This window comes from Uranotaenia lowii, chromosome 2 (genome assembly GCF_029784155.1).
Source record: "Uranotaenia lowii strain MFRU-FL chromosome 2, ASM2978415v1, whole genome shotgun sequence".
Lineage (NCBI taxonomy): Eukaryota > Metazoa > Arthropoda > Insecta > Diptera > Culicidae > Uranotaenia > Uranotaenia lowii.
Genome location: NC_073692.1, coordinates 320,102,082 through 320,119,411, shown reverse-complemented (window position 1 = coordinate 320,119,411; position 17,330 = coordinate 320,102,082). Strand labels below are relative to the sequence as shown.

Here is a 17,330-nt window from a genome sequence, read left to right as displayed (position 1 = left end):
GAGATTTCTCGATTTTGGCCGCAATGTGTTAAGAAATAAAATTATAGTAGAATTGATTATAATATGTTTTTTTTTATATCTTTCAGACATGACCAATGCGGATGCGCTGAGAGGACAATGCCGGTTATTAGAAAGCTTGTTAATGCCGGTTTGGCATAGAATCTTATGCCGATAATTCCACCTCCTATGAAGATAATTATTGGAATAGAGTCTGATTTGAGGGTGTAACGTTAAAACACATTCTGACTTCACTTAAAATGTCTTTAAGTATTGGTCTTCAGAGTTTTTTTTTAAATAAACAACTCTCTCGAAGACTTTAAAACTTAATTTAAAAATAACTTATAAAATTTAGATAGCAATGGCCATATAGGCCAGCACTGTAGCAAATTTTCATAGCACTGTTAAAATGACGTATTTTTTAAGTTGATTTTCACCGAAGGACGAAGTTTTGTGTTCAATGAAGAATTTACCCGTTATAATCCAACACTAATATGATTTTCACTTAATAAAAACCATAGAATTCATTTTCCAACGTTTCCTTTGAATAATAAAAATGAACGACATTGGTAGCAAATCATTTTTTATAGAAGCAACAAATACAATACCTCTAGTGTTTAATTATAGTGTTAAGTTCTAAATTTCTTCTTTCAACTCAGATCGTCATTCTGCCTTCGATAGACATGCACTTAGAGAATAAACTTTTCATGTAAAGTTTTAGTACATTTTCTACAGTGTTGCTATTCCTATCTATTCTTTAAAGTCAATTTAGATTTTTCTTCAAAATTTTCACGTATGATTTCAATTGGGCAAAACTAGCAGTTGACTTGAATTAGGAAAAAAGCGTTACAAATTTCGGAATATTAAATCAAACTTAATAGAAAAATAAAAAAAATGTTTATCAATGTTTAAAATTAATGAGTAGGTCATTGATAAAGTATTAAAAAAGACTAACCTTATCCTAAACTAGGAATTTGCTTGAAAATAAATTTTAATCGGTCTAGTTTGAAAATTCAAAATCAGTATTTCAGAAACATCAGAAATAGAATGCAAACCAGAATTTAAAGTTTCGGGCATAAGAACCAATGCACAGGAATAGAATAATATCTCCCTTTCTATCATTCTTTCTTCTTTAAAAAAAGTACTAGATTAAAGTACCGTAAAACGGGGTAGCAATGATCACCGGGGTAGCTTTGATCAACATGAATTTTTTCCACATAGATAATCATCAATTACTCAGTCTGAAGTTAAAATATCTCAAAACTTTTTTCTACGTTTAAAAACCGATAGGTTGAGATTCAAATTAGGAAAAACTTGGTTTCTTTTGGAAAATTTCAAATATTAGTAAAAATGTAATTTCAAAATATTGAAATATTCATTTTTTCGAAGGCTCGTAAACAAACACCCTTCCTGATGAATTCAAAGCGTTTAGAAGCAAACAGGTGAGAATTCAACTTTTTCCATAGTAAATGTAAAGTTTGAAGAAGTTTTTGTTGTATTTTGAGGTAAATTTTTGATATTGAAAAAATAGTGACATTTTCCAAGAGTAAGCCAGTTCTGGGCAAAAGGCTAGAAACTGGTTAGGTTTGAAGGAAAAAAAATAAAGGGGAATAGTGCGAGGGCCTAGGGAATTGAATGAAGGCAAAATTTAATTTTTTTAGTTGAAATTTTATAAGTAATGGAAAAAATTTAACCCCTTAATTTATGCAGTATCAGTGTCCATCTTTCGATTTTTAATTGTTTTTCGACCTTAACATATTAAGGACCGCAACTTTTTTTGGACCGCGAAGATATCTTAACCAAAAACCACCGAAATTCAGCATTGACTGGACCATAAGCTACAAATTGAGTATCTTGAAGCCATCGAAAGTATTGTGTTCAAATTTGTTGATTGATTTTATTGGGTGATTTCTTGAATGGTCAATAAAAAACTGATATGAATAAAAATAAGCATTCCCAATATTGTTGTAAATATTGAAAACATGAAGCATATGCTAATTATTATGACATTGCGTATTTAAATTAAGTTTTACAGCCATTTGTCTTGCTGACTGAGGAGTGAGCCTTTCGTGACAAAGGGCATAGTAAATGGCGAGATCTACAATTCTGAGTGTCTCGAGAAGCGCATTTTTCCGTTTTTGCAGCAGCACGACGAAGCTCCGCTATTTTGGACAGATTTGGCATCAAGCCTTTAAAATTGTCCTGTAGTAGTATGAGGCCAATTCTGTTCGTTTTGTTCTAAAGGACATGAACCTGTCAAACCATCTGGAACTATGCCCGGAGGTGCAGTAGGAAGAGCAAGAAGACATTCAAAGACGAGAAGAACATGTTAAAAAAATGAAAAAAACTGAAAAACTGGTACCGGATGACACTGTAAAGACTTTGATGGAGGACATCGAACGAAAATGCGTTAAAATTTGCACTTAAGGCTCCATCGACTAATTTTTCTTTTGATATTTGGAGTAAATGTATGTATAAAACTACCCTGAAATCGCGTTCCCTGGCCTAGACTGATTTAGGATTAAATTCCCAATTTAAATAGCCAACTTTCTGATATGTTTATTAATACTTCTTTTAGAACGACGACAGAAAAGTTTACATGAAAAAAAAAAACACTTAGGGAGGGGGAGTACTTAAACCCCTAAAACCCTCCCCTTCCATTCGTACGGCCTCGGCTTTCATGATCTCGAATACTAATTAAGCAATTGAAAGCTGTCAAACGATATCAATTTTAGGCATTCATAAATTTTAAAAAATTGTCTTCCTTCCATCCGAGGAAGTAAACAACATTGTATTTCTCACCATCAATGGCAGCGGATCGAATCGAAAACAAAACAACGAAAATTTCCCCAAATAATCGATCTCCGGCATGAAACTTCAATTGAATTTCACTTAGCCCGGGTACCTAACTATAAACCGAAACCAAACCCCTACTAAACGATGGTACCGTCCCCCAAAAACCCTTCGATTGGTAGAAGGAGGAAGCCACCCGGAACGCCGCCGTGGCATGACTAGTTTGCCTAATCAATTCACCTTCGGACGAGCCTAAGTAGCATAAAAGCATTTACTTAATTACATGCATTGAATGGGTGTCGATTCGAGGTATGCTGCTGCTGCTAAAAAGGTTGTAGGTAAGTACTTTTAAGTAGCAAGTTTGGAATCAGTTTGTTGAGCTGCTTCCATCGGCAGGTTTTATGCTCGTTATATCATGAATCGGTAGTCGATTGGATTTCAATGTTTATTTGTTTTGATTATGGGCTGAATGAGCCCTGCTGTTGGTGTTGTTATGGGCTTTTTTCTGAATGGTTTAAGGGTTATACTTACAACAATGTGATTCCAAAATTGCATAAATTATCGATCATCAAATTGGCGGTCAATCAGGTGCTGGTTTACTAACCTGAAAAGATGGGAAATAAGAAGAAAATTATGTTTGGCTGATTTGTTGCGAAGTAGGTATTTTGGTAGAATGGTCTCTAATCACAAGCTGTCTATTTAATTGATTTGTGAGGAAAATTAAATTTTCGGAAATTATATCTACGAATATTAAAGCAACCGAAGCAAAATCAATGAAAAAAAAACCCTGTTATTTCTCACACCAAACATTATCCCATGCTCGTTCACGTGTTTAGATAATACGGCTCATGGAAACAGAAATCGATCCAAATCACTAAGCCGGTCAGTCTCCCATAAATAATCACTTGTTTAGATGCAGTTTCGTTGCCAAGATCCGTGAGGAAAGATAAGATACCACGGCGAGGAAAATATCAAACGCTAAACATGATACTGGACAGTATCGAACTCAACGCTGAGAAAAAGTTTGACTATCATAGCGAAACAGAGATGGATGAAACAGATGAGAAACTAAGATAAATGAAATTGGTACTAACGTTTCATGCTTAAAGAAGTGTTGAAAAATTATTAGTTACTTGGATTTTTATTTTGTTATCGGTGAGTACAAATTTGCAGATTTTTTCAAGTAGAAAGAAAGGTTAAGTACCTACGTTTATTGTAGTTAAGGGTATTTGGATATAAAAGTGGTGACACTATGTTGCGTGTAAATCGATTATTTGTTTGTTAAAAAACATAGTTTCTTTCATTTTGAAGTTCAATATGTATAAAAGACGGAGAAAATTCTCAGTTAAGATTCCGGTTGACCTAGTCCAAATTAGCAAGCCTTTCGTTTGACGCCTTCCATCAGATTTTGTACAGTAACCATATCCACTATCTTCTTCGCAGAACGTTAGTTTGTTTTGAACTGCTTATCGCAGCTAACAGTTTTGGGTCTTCTTACGGTTTTGTTTAACTACCTTCTAACATTTGTCGATTTTGCGAAGTTCTGGTGTGTTGGGAGGGTTCTTATCCTTGGGCACAACTTGAGTGTTGTTAGCGGCATACCACTCTATGGCCTTTTTCAAAGTTTCAGGTTGCCAAATCCAGCCAAAACAGCACAGACAAGTAATGTTCCTTCAGAAAAGGCAGCAAACGCTATTGATGACACTTTTTTTACGTAAATTTCCTGGTTGACAATCCCGACTGCAACCAAAATGTCGCTTTACAAGCCTCAGGTATAGATAGCTTCCCAAACGAGATATTTCTTGTCAAACTTTGATAGTTTAATATGTCCGAAAATGTCTGCCAAATTTCCCCAACCGGTTGCTGTATGAAACTCTTGTCCCGGAAGCTGTCTGGAGTCTGCCTATGCGTGGGTTTCGTTGTCCATTACAGCTTCAGAAATCTTGTTTGTGCCGCAAGGTTTTGCTTTTCATTGCGATTAGCAGTCACTGTTTTCTTACAAGACGATAGTCTGGATCGTTTTAAGGCTTAATGCACGGTTGAAGACGCTATTCACAACTTAAGCCCCGTTCACAGTTCTTGTGAACTCGCACGCGAACGTGAACGTGAACTCACCAAAAAAAAAAAAATCCACAGTGAAATGTCAAATCAATCAAATCAGTCAAATCTCCAAAATAAGCAGGTTTGTTCAATGCAATGACAGATAAAAATAGGTTTCGATCGGTAAATGACAGATGATTCAACCAATGTTTTGATCGAAACTAGTCGAACCGACGTTAAAATTTAAATTCAAACTTTTTAAAAAATACATAAAGAATCAAAACTAACTATTGTTTTTCTTAAAAACATATACAGCTTTGAAAACGATTGGTTAAAAAAAAAAACAAAAGCCCTTATCTGTAAATTCAATGAATTTAAATTTAAATTTTACGTATATTTTCGTTTTCTTAGTTTTTTTCAGCCTCAAACATCGTATCCTTAGAGTTCATCTTTTGTTTATCACTGAACAGTCTCGATTTGATTCAATTTTTTTAAACATGTCACACAACTGCAATTCAAAAAACTTTGCAATTTCAACGGCAGTCTTGAAATTTACTGTTAGAATTGTTATATATTTTATTTTAAGTTTTTTTTAACGGAATTGTTCATCACTCTACATGTTCAGCTGATTTCAATTTTTTTCAGCTGATTTCAATTTTTTTTAAACATTAAATTAACCCTTTAGCGGTTGAGTAAAAATTTAACCAGCTTTCATGTTTAATTTTTGGCTTTGAGCTTTTACTCAATACCTTAGAATTTTGGATTCGAGACGAACATAAATCCTTTTTTCGGTTTTGAGCATCATAATATTTGAGTTTTTTTTAAACTCAATATTGATTATATACTAAGGTTGGATATTTAATACTAAATTTAAGAACAGTCCGGCCCGGCCCGGTTGCCCGGATTTCATTGAAAAATGTCCGAATTTTGCCCGGATTTTTTCACTTTATTCGGCAAATTAAACAAAAAAAAAAAACAAACACCTCCAAAACGAAATTTTTTTGAGCAAGTTTTATAAAAATAATCATGAAAGGTTTTTTGGAAGCCAAAAACAATCGATGAGTTTTGATGAAAACCAATTTTTTTTCATATTTTGTTCTTGATTTGTGTTGAGGAATTTCGGAATTTTGACCAAATTTGCCCGGATATTGCCCGGATTTATGGTCGTCAATTTGAAATCGAATGCCAGGATTTTGACAGGTTTTTATATAAAAATTGCCCGTTTTGTCCGGCCCAGATACGTGCTGAAAAAATTCTGGCAACCTTATTATATACCATATTTTGGTGTTTGAATTCAAATTTGCATAGAATTCTTCAAACTTTCATTATTCCCCTTTCGGGTTTTTTGAAATATCGAAGGGGGAGTGGGGGTTGACAAAAAAAAGAAATTGATATTTGTTTTAGCCTTATTTGGTTGAGTAAAAACTTACTGACTAATTATTTTGGCCGCACAAGAAAAATCTCAAAAGCATCATCATTATTTTCATTTAATTAAGATTCAAGCAAAGAATTTAAGTTTTAGGTTTGAGGTTTCAAGTAAGAAATTTTTATAGATTTCTTCGTCAAACTGGAACGTTGATAAAATTTGGGAAAAAAGCTATTCAAAACAGAAGATTTGAAAAATAAATCTTTATTTTCGCATTCTGTGGCAGTACAAAAAACTTTTACCCTCGAAATGTTACCGGCTAAAATGTTGTAAGATTTTTAATATCCATCGAAGTAAGAAAGCCCTGAATTGTGTTTTCTAGTTTTTATAGAATCGCGAAGAATAATTTTCAGTCAAATGTTAAATTGACTTGTATGTTTGCTGTGCTAAACAGAAATAACACTGAGGCCTGAGATATATTTATGAAAATTTCTATTAGTTCTATAGAAGAACAATTGTCTTAAAGAAGTAGAATCGTTCGTTATACGATATTCGACGTAAAGGTAATGATTATTTTGAATAAAATAAGTGTTCCAGATGAGTCGCCTTTTTATGATCGAGCACTGGAACTTTTAAATATTTTTTCTAACTTAAGCTTAGTTCATTTAGAAATGGGACAGTCACGAATGCGTGTACCTCAAAAACCATTCGTTTGATCGAAATTTTTTCTATGAAGAAAATAAAGGTAATCTTATAATAATTCATGAAAAAAAATTTGAAAAAATTATTCACCGTTTTTTTAAGACACATTTCTATCTAATTCTTGGTACCTCTCATCGGCCTTATTTCAGTCATGATTTTGATCAGTTTTTCCAACTTATACTTCATCTAATCTGAATTGTAGGTGACTGCATCCTCCTCTTTCAATTTCTGCTACTAATCGGTCCGATGCTTCTCTTTTAAAAGAAGTTGAGGGCAATTTAGAGTATACAGCTGTTTGCCAATTAACCAAACTTGATAATTTTTGAGCCACTTTAAAGCGTTTTAATGGAATTTCTGCTGGCAAAATCTGACATCAGATTGCACTTAAAGTTTATTCGGTTGATATAGATCGCAGGTTGCCATGGGTACATAAAAGATAACTCTTTTTAAGCTTTTAAATACAGCGAAAACCAAAGATTTTGTTTTGAAAATTTATGTTTCTTTTCATAGGAGCAGAATCTTGGCAAATCAAAATATTTTATACAAAACAACCTTACCACGAGTAGACATTAGACTGCCCCAAATTTGTATGAGAATTTTTAACCTTGTGAAATGTTATGCGCTGCAGGCTTAAATTGATCCTATTTAGCCCTAGTACAAGGTCTCATGCCAAATTTTGGCCAGATCGGATCACCGGAGCCTAAAATTTGTATGGAATTTTGAGACATTTTGTTCGGGAGGAATATGAAAATCTAGTTTTTCATGAACAACTTTGGTCCCCTTCGGCAAATTTCTTTTAAAACCGGTATTTCCTAAACTATGACAAATGTTTCATCCCAAGACTGCATTGAGATTCGACTTATGATAAAAAAGTAATTAAACTTCAATAATGGGGTAACTTTTTTCAGGGTGATCTTCATCACTGTGAATGCTGCGTCAAAATGTTCGAAGCAGTTTTTCTCATTAACAGTGATGAATATCACCCTCAAAAAAATAACCATTTTTTTGTGTGTTAACTTGAATCGAAAAGCAGTCTTCGGATGCAACATTTGTCATAGTTTAGGCTTTAAGAAAAAACGATTTCAAAAGAAATCGGCCGAAGGGGACCAAAGTTGTTCATGAAAAACTGGATTTTCGTGTTCCTCCTTAACAAAATGTCTCAAAATCCCAAACAAACTTTAGGCTCGTTGAGCGACCCCTTCCCGTGATCCGATCTGGCCCAAATTCGACATGAGACCTTGTACTAGGCCTAGGATCAATTTAAGCCTGCAGCGTAACTTTTTCAAATGTCGGGTCATTTGGAACACTCTAGTAGACATGGTATAGGATTCAAACGCTAGGATATGTTTGAAAGAGGATTTTCTATAAGTTTTTTCGCCCTTCGCCTGTTTCAATGCCTCGGTACCGGATACACAGCTTACAAGCTCTAGAACTAGCAAACAATTGTTGTTTTAGGTTAGGTTTGAAAGACTCATAACGAGGCAACACTTTCAGCTTATCGAAGAAATTTTTTTGGACATTTCAGCGATCTACACTTATTTTCCGTTTATTCATTTAAAATGCTGGTATGAAACTTGCTGTTCTTGATTACCCTTAACCGTAGTTTTCTATCATGTGCTTCACTCCAATGCTTGATTTGAACTTTGTGGACATTTTTGGTAGTGTTTGCATACTTTTCCACCACTCACACACAGTAATTCTTTGATAATCAACGGTTTTGTCAGCTATCAATTTGATAAAGACTGATTTTGAAGGAAACTGTGTTTTTTTTTCTTTTTCTCTTACATTGTAAATATCTCAAAAAGACGTTAATTTTAAATTTTAGAAAAAATAGGTCTGCAAGTACTCTTCACAAGCAGCAAAATGCCATAAAATTTTTGAATGTCCGATTACTAGTAAATGAGCTATTAGCAAAAGAAAGTATCCCATTTCTAAAAGAACTAAGCTTTATGTGGTTAATATACATATGTTTTCCTTAAATGTACTTGAAATAAAGTTATCCACACACAACTGCAAATTATTCTGAAGCAAGGAGTTGTTGATTCTATCCAATGATTGGTTAAGTTTACCAAACACGTGAGTATTTTCCCCACATCTAAGCCAATCTCGAGAGTGAGAGTGAAAAATCAGACTGCATGCGGCAGCAATTATTATTAAGAGTTGCAGCAACAGTTGCTCTGTTCCTACTAGTTAGATTAAGTCTACTTTCCTGCTGATTAAAATGGTTTATTCCATTTATGAAACATTTAACGATGCACAATTTAGCCGAACCGGAATGAAAAGTCTGGCGCCGCTCCGATCATGTGATAAATTATGCTGCGTTCACCTTTGGGTTGCAGTTAGGCATCGATTTCAAACGAAATTTTTGCATTGCCAATCAGTGGCGCTCGAGAGCGCGTTTTAAGTTAAAAAAAAATAACTAGAGAAGGGTTGTTAACCTTTTGGCCGGGGAACTTAGCGATTTTGCCAGCTACCGATTGAGTGGAAGAAAAACCAATCAAGCGGCTCCATTGTTGTTGTTGAGGCCGATGCAGGCGATAGAATCTTGTCGGAAAAGTTCCATAGTTGGAATGTCTGTTGTATGTTGTTGATACTCCAAGGGCTTTTAGCTGCTGCTGCTGGAACACAGAAAGCTTAAGGCTCGGAAAAGATTGTGCCACCGGAAGATCTAGAAGCAGAAATCTGCTTCATCACCCGAAGCTTTTAACTTCGGCCAGTAGTGGCACACTGAGAAAAATGTATTTCAAAATATGGTTAGTTCATAGCCGTGAAATTAATAGATCAAACAAGGGTACCTAGATACACATACCCCAAGGAAAACAATTTTTATGTAAACAACTAGAAAAACTCTAATTTTCAAGAAACAGTTTTAAATTTCCAACGAATAGTTTCAGTGTCCCTCAAAGAGAGAGAAAAAACGCGCTCCAAGAGAAGCCTTTGACAGAAAATAGAAACTAATGAAGTTTCAATAAATAAAACTCAATTAGCCTATTGTTATCGCTGATAGGATGCAATTTTCTCCGGCTGACTTCTGTTCTGTCGATGATCAGGCGGCGTTTGGATGTGAAAAATGTGTCTAAAGGTGTCCCGATCGGCAAAGGTTCTATTCTCGCGAACAATTTTGCCAATCAACTGCAAGCCGTTCTCGATTGTATTGAACGGATGCGTCGTAAAAGTAAGCGACTGAGTGAATAATGAAACTTAATGGTTTTATTGGCGCTTTTGTCGAATGCTTCTGACAGTAAGAAAGTACTGATGGCGGCACGGTCAGAATGAAAGAAGAAATGAAGAAAATCGATCTTTCTTATTATTTAGGAAAAATTGTTCGATTTGTCATTCTGAAAATGCTTTTTCAGAGATCTTTTTTTTTTTTTTTATTTTGAATATTAACAAGTACAGAATAAGCTGACTGTGGAATAATAACAGCCAACAGCATATTTACACACAATTTGGAATTTTTACAGCGGCCAGCAGCTTTGGTATAGTGCAGTGGTCGGCAACCTTTTGAGTAGGAAGAGCGAAAATTTTCAAATTTTTAATTTTAGAGTTTGAAAGAGCCGCATTAAAGATTTATTGTTTTTGTTAAAAAATAAACAAAATATATGAATGATCATTGAACATTAAATTAACGAAATTAACTTTAAAACCATTAGAGTTTTCTTCAAACGCTTGGATACTTCTTTTAAGGGGGGGGGGTAGGGTCTAACGGGTATAAAAAAACACCATTTTCACGATTTTTTTCTAGAGCTATCGTTCAAACAAATGTATTCAAATTGTTTGCATTAAACAAAGCATTGTTAAAAGAACATTTAGTAATTTTTTCGTAGAAAAATATTGAAAAATGAGCCGGTAACGGAGCATTTTCGAGGATGCCTTTTAGAAAACAGGATTTGCGGTGGACACTGTATCTCAGCAGAGAATCATCTGAAGTCAAAAAATCCGAGCAAAATATTTTAAATAGATGTTTTTCTGGACCCCAACGTTTTTATTTAACTTAAAAATATTTTTATGAAATTTTTGTGGCTGTTTGAAGTAAAAACTACGATTTTTCACTTAAAAATCCGCCATTTTTCACCTGTAAAATCTTCCCAAAGTAAAAAAATCGAAAAAGAAAAACGTTGGGGTCTGGTATTTTATATGTAGAAAATATGTTCCAAATTTGAAAAGAATCGGATAAGTAGTTTTCAAATGACGATGTCCACGGACTTTAAAAATGTGCTTTCGAGAAAAACGCGTTTGAAGTTTCTGCTCTTGCTTTCTTGCAGTATTAGATAGGAGGAGATAAAGGCCTATAACTTCTACAGTTTTGCTTCAATTGACTTGAAAATTTGACACAACATTCTTGAAATGTTTTCCAATAAGAAAATAAAAAAATAAAAAAATCGATTTTTTTAAAGTGATAGACCCTACCCCCCCCTTAAATCTGTTTCTGATTACCCTAAAGAATATGGATTCTCTTCTGGATCGTCAACTCTTATAACATGGTTTGATTTTATATAAATTTTAGTGCGTTGGAAAATATTAAGTTAAGAAAATTAAAATCCATATCAAACTTAAATGAATACTTTGTATGATGTTAGAGTGAAAGATTTGAACATATTATCATAAGCAAAATATTTATAATTTCTTCGGCAAAGAAAAGCTTACAAAACAACAAAGTAAAGTGGAACCAATTTTTTTGAAATTATCAAACTTTTTATGACATTTACCAGATTAAGCTAATCCTCACCAAAAGTATGAAGTAAGGTTTTACTAATATTTATGTAGGGGAAGTGTTCCTAAATGCGCATGTTGGGTAATATGCGCATACAGCCGATTGACGATATGGCTGGAGATTCAACGTATCTAATTAGTGCAGTTTGAGGGTAATACGCTTTTTAAATATGGCAAGGAAAAATTTGATTGTTATATAAAGCCAAGAAAATTTAAAAATTAAAACAAGATTTTTGTCAGTTTTGTTATAATATATTGAACTTTAATTTATTTATTTACTAGCTGACCCGTTGTGCTTTGCTACACCTTCCGGAAATAGATGTAATTTGTAAAAATTTATTAAAATTTAGATTATAGAGACCATTGTTTTAAATCAAACCTCATCATACTTCAGAACCAACAACTTTGAAATGAGAGCTGCAGCTGCAGTTCTGAATAGCAATTTAAAGATGGTATATATTATTTACTGATCTCTAAACTCGTTTTTCAAGATCTGAAATTTGTACTCTGTACCCAAAAAAACCTTTTTAAATATCGTCCCTTCTTTGAAAAGCTCTTTATCTTAACCCTCCAAAGCCGTTCGGGTCAATATGACCCGAAGCGCACATTTCAAACATCTTTATCATCATTCCAATATACTGATGAACTGGTAGTTTTGACAGACCAAGTATGTTCTATGAAAATAATGACCAAATTAACGTTAAAAAACTAAAATTTGAGTTTTTGAAATCGGTTCATTGAGAAATGAAATACAGCTAAGCAAAGCCAAATCTGGATGTCATTTTTTTAAAGTAAGACTTTTTTCTACCGGAAGATCTGTCATAGCGGTAAAAACTTTCATTGGACCCCAACATATCTATACATTGTCGGATAGATGGATTCTTGACAATTTCAAACATCAATGAAATAATTAAATACAAAAAAGCTGTCAGAAGAAATGAGTATTTTAAAAATAAAATTGATTTTTCGGACTTTTAACTTTCTGAACCAGTTTCTGAAAACCTGGTAATATATATCGACTTTATTTTGAAATGTTGAGTAATTAGAATAAATTACCTACACAATGAATATAATATCATCAAAATCGGTTAACATTTACAGCCAGGAGAACGAAATCAAATTACAACTCATATTCCCCCGAAACGGATATTTAGCGAACGGCTTTGGAAGGTTAAATTTACATGGGAGCTCTCCCATCTTTTTCAATTTTGTCCCCCATTGCTTGAAGAAGGTAGGCAAATTTAACCGGCTCGATACCCAAACAGCACTTATCATGGTAATGAAAAATATATTAAATTAGTTATGTATTAAATACAGTGCAAATTTCTTTTTTTTTAAATAAATTTACTACGGTAAACATATAAATATTTAAAAAATATAAGTTGCATCACTAAATAAGTTCTCAGCGTTTTTTTTTATTTTTTCTTTGAAAGTCAAATTTTCAAAAATTTAGTTAAAAACAAATTTCTAAGTTTACATTTGTCCCGCATATTGGGGCAAGTGTCAATGCAAAGCTTATTTACAGATGCGTCAGAGTAATGGCTTTAAAATGGATTTAATACGAATTCCTGTTTTTTGTTTTATCAAGTTTCACTGATACCTCTGCAGTATTCCTGCAGTATATATTTATGTTTGTTACTCCACTTTTAACGAATGTTGTTCAAAGGGAATGACCTTCATTTACAAAGACATTTAAGAATTTTCAATATCCGCTGCAGTTTCAACATTCGGAATACCCCTTCTGGTCTTTCCAACATATTGAATCATTTTGAAGATGAATTTCTTAAAAGTTCGACGTTTGCCCTTACCCCACCGTGTAAGTTGACAGGAGGGAATATTGTTTTTAACACTTTAAGGGTAAACTAAAAATTTCTTTTAAAAATTTTGCGTCCAGTTGAATATCGGTTCTAAAGTCTCGCTTTTCAAAAACGAAGCGGATTAAAAGTCTCTTTTATGCAGCCATGTAACAAAAAAACACTTTTCATGTTAAGTACGTACTTGAATTGGTATGTAAGCAAAAAGAACAATGGTTTTTTTTTTCAGAATTATTTAAAATAAGAAGCTCCCATTTTTATTTCTAAATTCGTTTCAGTTGTGTATTTGGGCCGAAGTAACAATTTCTAGAAGAAAACCTAATTTTTAATTTTTTTTTAACAGAAAAAGTTGAACGTTTGAACATGTTCTAATGTTCCTTGAATGAAAAGTCGAATGCTACCTACATTAACACGAACTAAATATGGAAGTATTTTAGCAAATCTTTCAATTGGTTTTGATTCGATTAATAAAATACCAATCCGTGTCACATCTAGGCGTCATTTATTACCACGTGCTGTGTACAAATCAAATAAGCAAGAAAAAAACACATCTAGGTTGCATATCGCCCCACGTGTTTGAGAAACAGGCGCCTTATTGTTAAATTTTCCAGCAACCAATGAACTTTGGTTACCATCCTCTTGCGACGACGTTTGCTCGCCCATGGAGACGAAAAACAAACCCCTCAAAGAAAATATGCTTGGTTGAGAAATACGCGCCAAAATATTCCTACTGATCAGTATGCTATGCCTGGGTTACTATCCTTTTGCGACGTTGGCCGTGACGCCTCGACCATAGAGACGAAAAACAAACCGCCCAAAGGAAAAAAAAAATCTCAAGAAAATGGATGTCATGACTTTAATTTGTTTCGAAAAACTACAAATTTTGTATGGAAGCATCTCCTTCCTTAAGTCGGATGGAGTTTTGACTATTACAGAAACCATCCCCGGCCTCAAAAACCCTCAGATGCCAGTTTTGACGATGATCGGTTCAGTAGTTTCCGAGTCTATAGGGAACAGACAGACAGACAAACATTCATTTTTATATATATAGATTTATTTCGCCAAACATCGTAGGCTACATATGTATTCTTAAAACTAGTAGTACAATCTTAATATTACTTTAAATACTACAATATTAGGTTCTTAAGTGCCTGTTGCCGTAAAAAGCACTTTTTAGCTGCTGTTTAGACATAGTAAAATCTATGTTCTGGTAGTTTTTATTATAATTCTTCATAAGACAATTGATTGGACTATTTTTACCATAATCAGTTCGAGCAGAGGTTAAAATAAACAGATTTCTAGTTCTCAACTGGCGACTCGGACAATAAAAGTTTAACTGATTTAGAAGATAAGTAGACTGAACACGCTGATTAATTATGTCGTTTACAAAGGAGATTGCAGCAAATTCTCTTCTAACAGTTAATGGTTCAATATTTATTAGTAAACAGCGTGATTCGTAGCTTGGTAATTGGCTCTGAGACCATCCTAGATTTCGTAAAGCAAATAGAACAAATTGTTTCTGAATGGATTCTAAACGGTTTTTATGAGAAATTTGAAAGGGAGACCACACAACGCTACAGTACTCAAGTATGGATCGGACATAAGCTGTGTACAATGTTTTTAATGTATATGGGTCTTGAAAATTATAACTAAAACGTTTTATAAAGCCAAGCATACTATTTGATTTTTGAATCACTGAGTTATAGTGATCTACAAAGGTAAGTTTTGAGTCCAATATAACACCTAGATCTCTGATCTTATTGATTCTCTCCACAGGCTCATTTCCTAATGTAACAATTTCATATGACGGATATTTTTTCCTTGTAAATACAATATGTGAACATTTTTTCACGTTTAGTTCAAGTAGACTTTTACTGCACCATTTGTAAAAAATATTTATTTCATTTTGAAACACCCTGAAATCTTTTTCGTTATTGACTATCATATAGAGCTTCATATCGTCTGCATATATAAGCACGTTTAGCTGGTTCAGTAAATAAGTAATGTCATTGACGTACAATATAAATAATAAGGGACCGAGATGGGAGCCTTGAGGCACACCAGATGTAACGGAGATGCTTTTCGAAAGTGAACCATTGAATCTAACAATTTGTTTACGGTTTGTCAAATACGACTCAATCCATTTCAGCAGTTGTGCACTGAATCCGTTTTTATGTAGTTTTAAAATTAACAAAGGGATGTCGATTCTATCAAAAGCTTTACTGAAGTCCGTGTATAGAGCCTGAACGGAATTTCCTTGATCCATGGAGTGGATATTATAAGAAACGAATTCAAGTAAATTAGTCGCTGTAGATCGTCCTTTAACAAATCCATGTTGCTTTTCAGTTATGAGTGTTTTTATTTGATTATATATTTTTTGATTCACTATTGCTTCAAAAAGTTTCGGTATGCACGATAAGATTGCTATACCCCGGTAATTTTTAATGTCAGACTTTTTCCCCGACTTGAAAATAGGTACAAGAAAAGATTCTTTCCATACTTGAGGAAAAACACCGGATTTCAACGATGAGTTGAACAATAGAAACAAGGGCATACTTAATTCATTTACAAGATTTTTTAGAAGTAATGGAGGAATTCCATCAGGCCCGGGCCCTTTGGAGCTATCCAGGGAGCAAATTGATTTATGTATTTCCTCAAGGGTGATTGAATCTACCACAGTCAATGATGCTGAGTTGGAAATATAATCGAAAAACGCAGTGTCGCGATCGGCTTCCGAAAAACTGGTGTAAACGCTTTGGAAGAAATTGGCAAACAAATTACATATTTCGTGGGAATTATTACCGTTAGCGCTGTCCAAGTGCATACGAGATGGAAAATTATTACTTTTCAATTTGGAACTTACATACTTAAAGAAGCTTCTTGGGTTAGATTTAATGTTTTCCTCTGTTTTCCTATTATATTCTTCGAAGGAGGTATTAATGCATATGGCTAGTTGGTTGCATGCTTCTTGATATTCTAAACTGTTAGCTAGCGATGGTGTCTTTTTCCAGTTTTTATGCGCTTTCTGCTTTTTATTTCTAAGATGCTTTAGCTCTTTTGAAAACCATGGCGGATTTCTGTTATTATTCGTTCGTCGCTTTATTTTTATTGGGACATATTTACTTAAGATATTACCAAGAATGTTATAAAAAATAGCTACCTGATTGACAGTTTGGTTTTCGCTTTGAAATGATGATTGCCAATCAACTGATTGTAATTTAGTTTTAATCATCGTGTAATTTGCATGGAAAAAGTCAAGGGTCTCCTCATATTCGTATTCTGGTATTCCTTTGTTGTCAGAACATATTATTGAAAATTCGATAGCTGTATGAAAGATCTCATTTTTCCAAATTGGATTAGTAGCTTCCAAAATACAAAAGTCATCAGTCAAGTTTGAAAACAGTAAATCGAGATAGCGATTGCAGGCATTTTTCACATGATTTATTTGATTAAGACATAAGGTAGCAAGATTATCGAAAAGGAATTGTAATGTTTCATTATCTCCAAAAATCGGTAAGAGGATTGCCTCATTATCTTCATCGGGTAAAAATTGCAGATTCGATTGATTAAAATCGCCATACAGGTGAATTTTGAATTCGGGTTGGAAGCTTTTGAATATTTCTGTTATGCTCAGTAGAAATTTTTGGAAATAATCTTTACTGGCATATTCTGGAGGAAAGTAGATCGATCCAAAAATATGGGTTTCCTTGAATTATCGTGCGTACAGATTCTGTGAACAAAAATTTGAATGGTTTTTCTTTCTTATTAATCTGGAAATCGGAAATTCAACAAATCGAAGCTTTTGATATGATATTGGAATAAGAGATAGCGCATATAGAGCGCCTCTCCCCTAGCCAAAATTTTCAATCTTTAAAAATAATGCTCCTGACAATTGGTAGAATTTT

The 17,330-nt window shown here is 33.7% G+C and overlaps 1 protein-coding gene across 3 annotated transcripts in view; it reads right to left on the bottom strand.

Moving 5' to 3' along the window:
• The window catches only part of LOC129743836 (probable serine/threonine-protein kinase DDB_G0282963), a 378,781-nt gene that overhangs the window by 107,836 nt on the left and 253,615 nt on the right, over positions 1-17,330 (bottom strand). Inside the window, exon 1 of one of the 3 annotated variants that reach the window (XM_055736048.1) lies at positions 3,322-3,378. The exons of the other annotated variants lie outside the window; for them this stretch is intronic. Coding sequence (XP_055592023.1) covers positions 3,322-3,345 — 24 coding nt within the window. The 5' untranslated portion in view covers positions 3,346-3,378. Of the gene's footprint in view, positions 1-3,321; positions 3,379-17,330 lie in introns of those variants that run through there. 3 annotated transcript variants of the gene reach the window in all.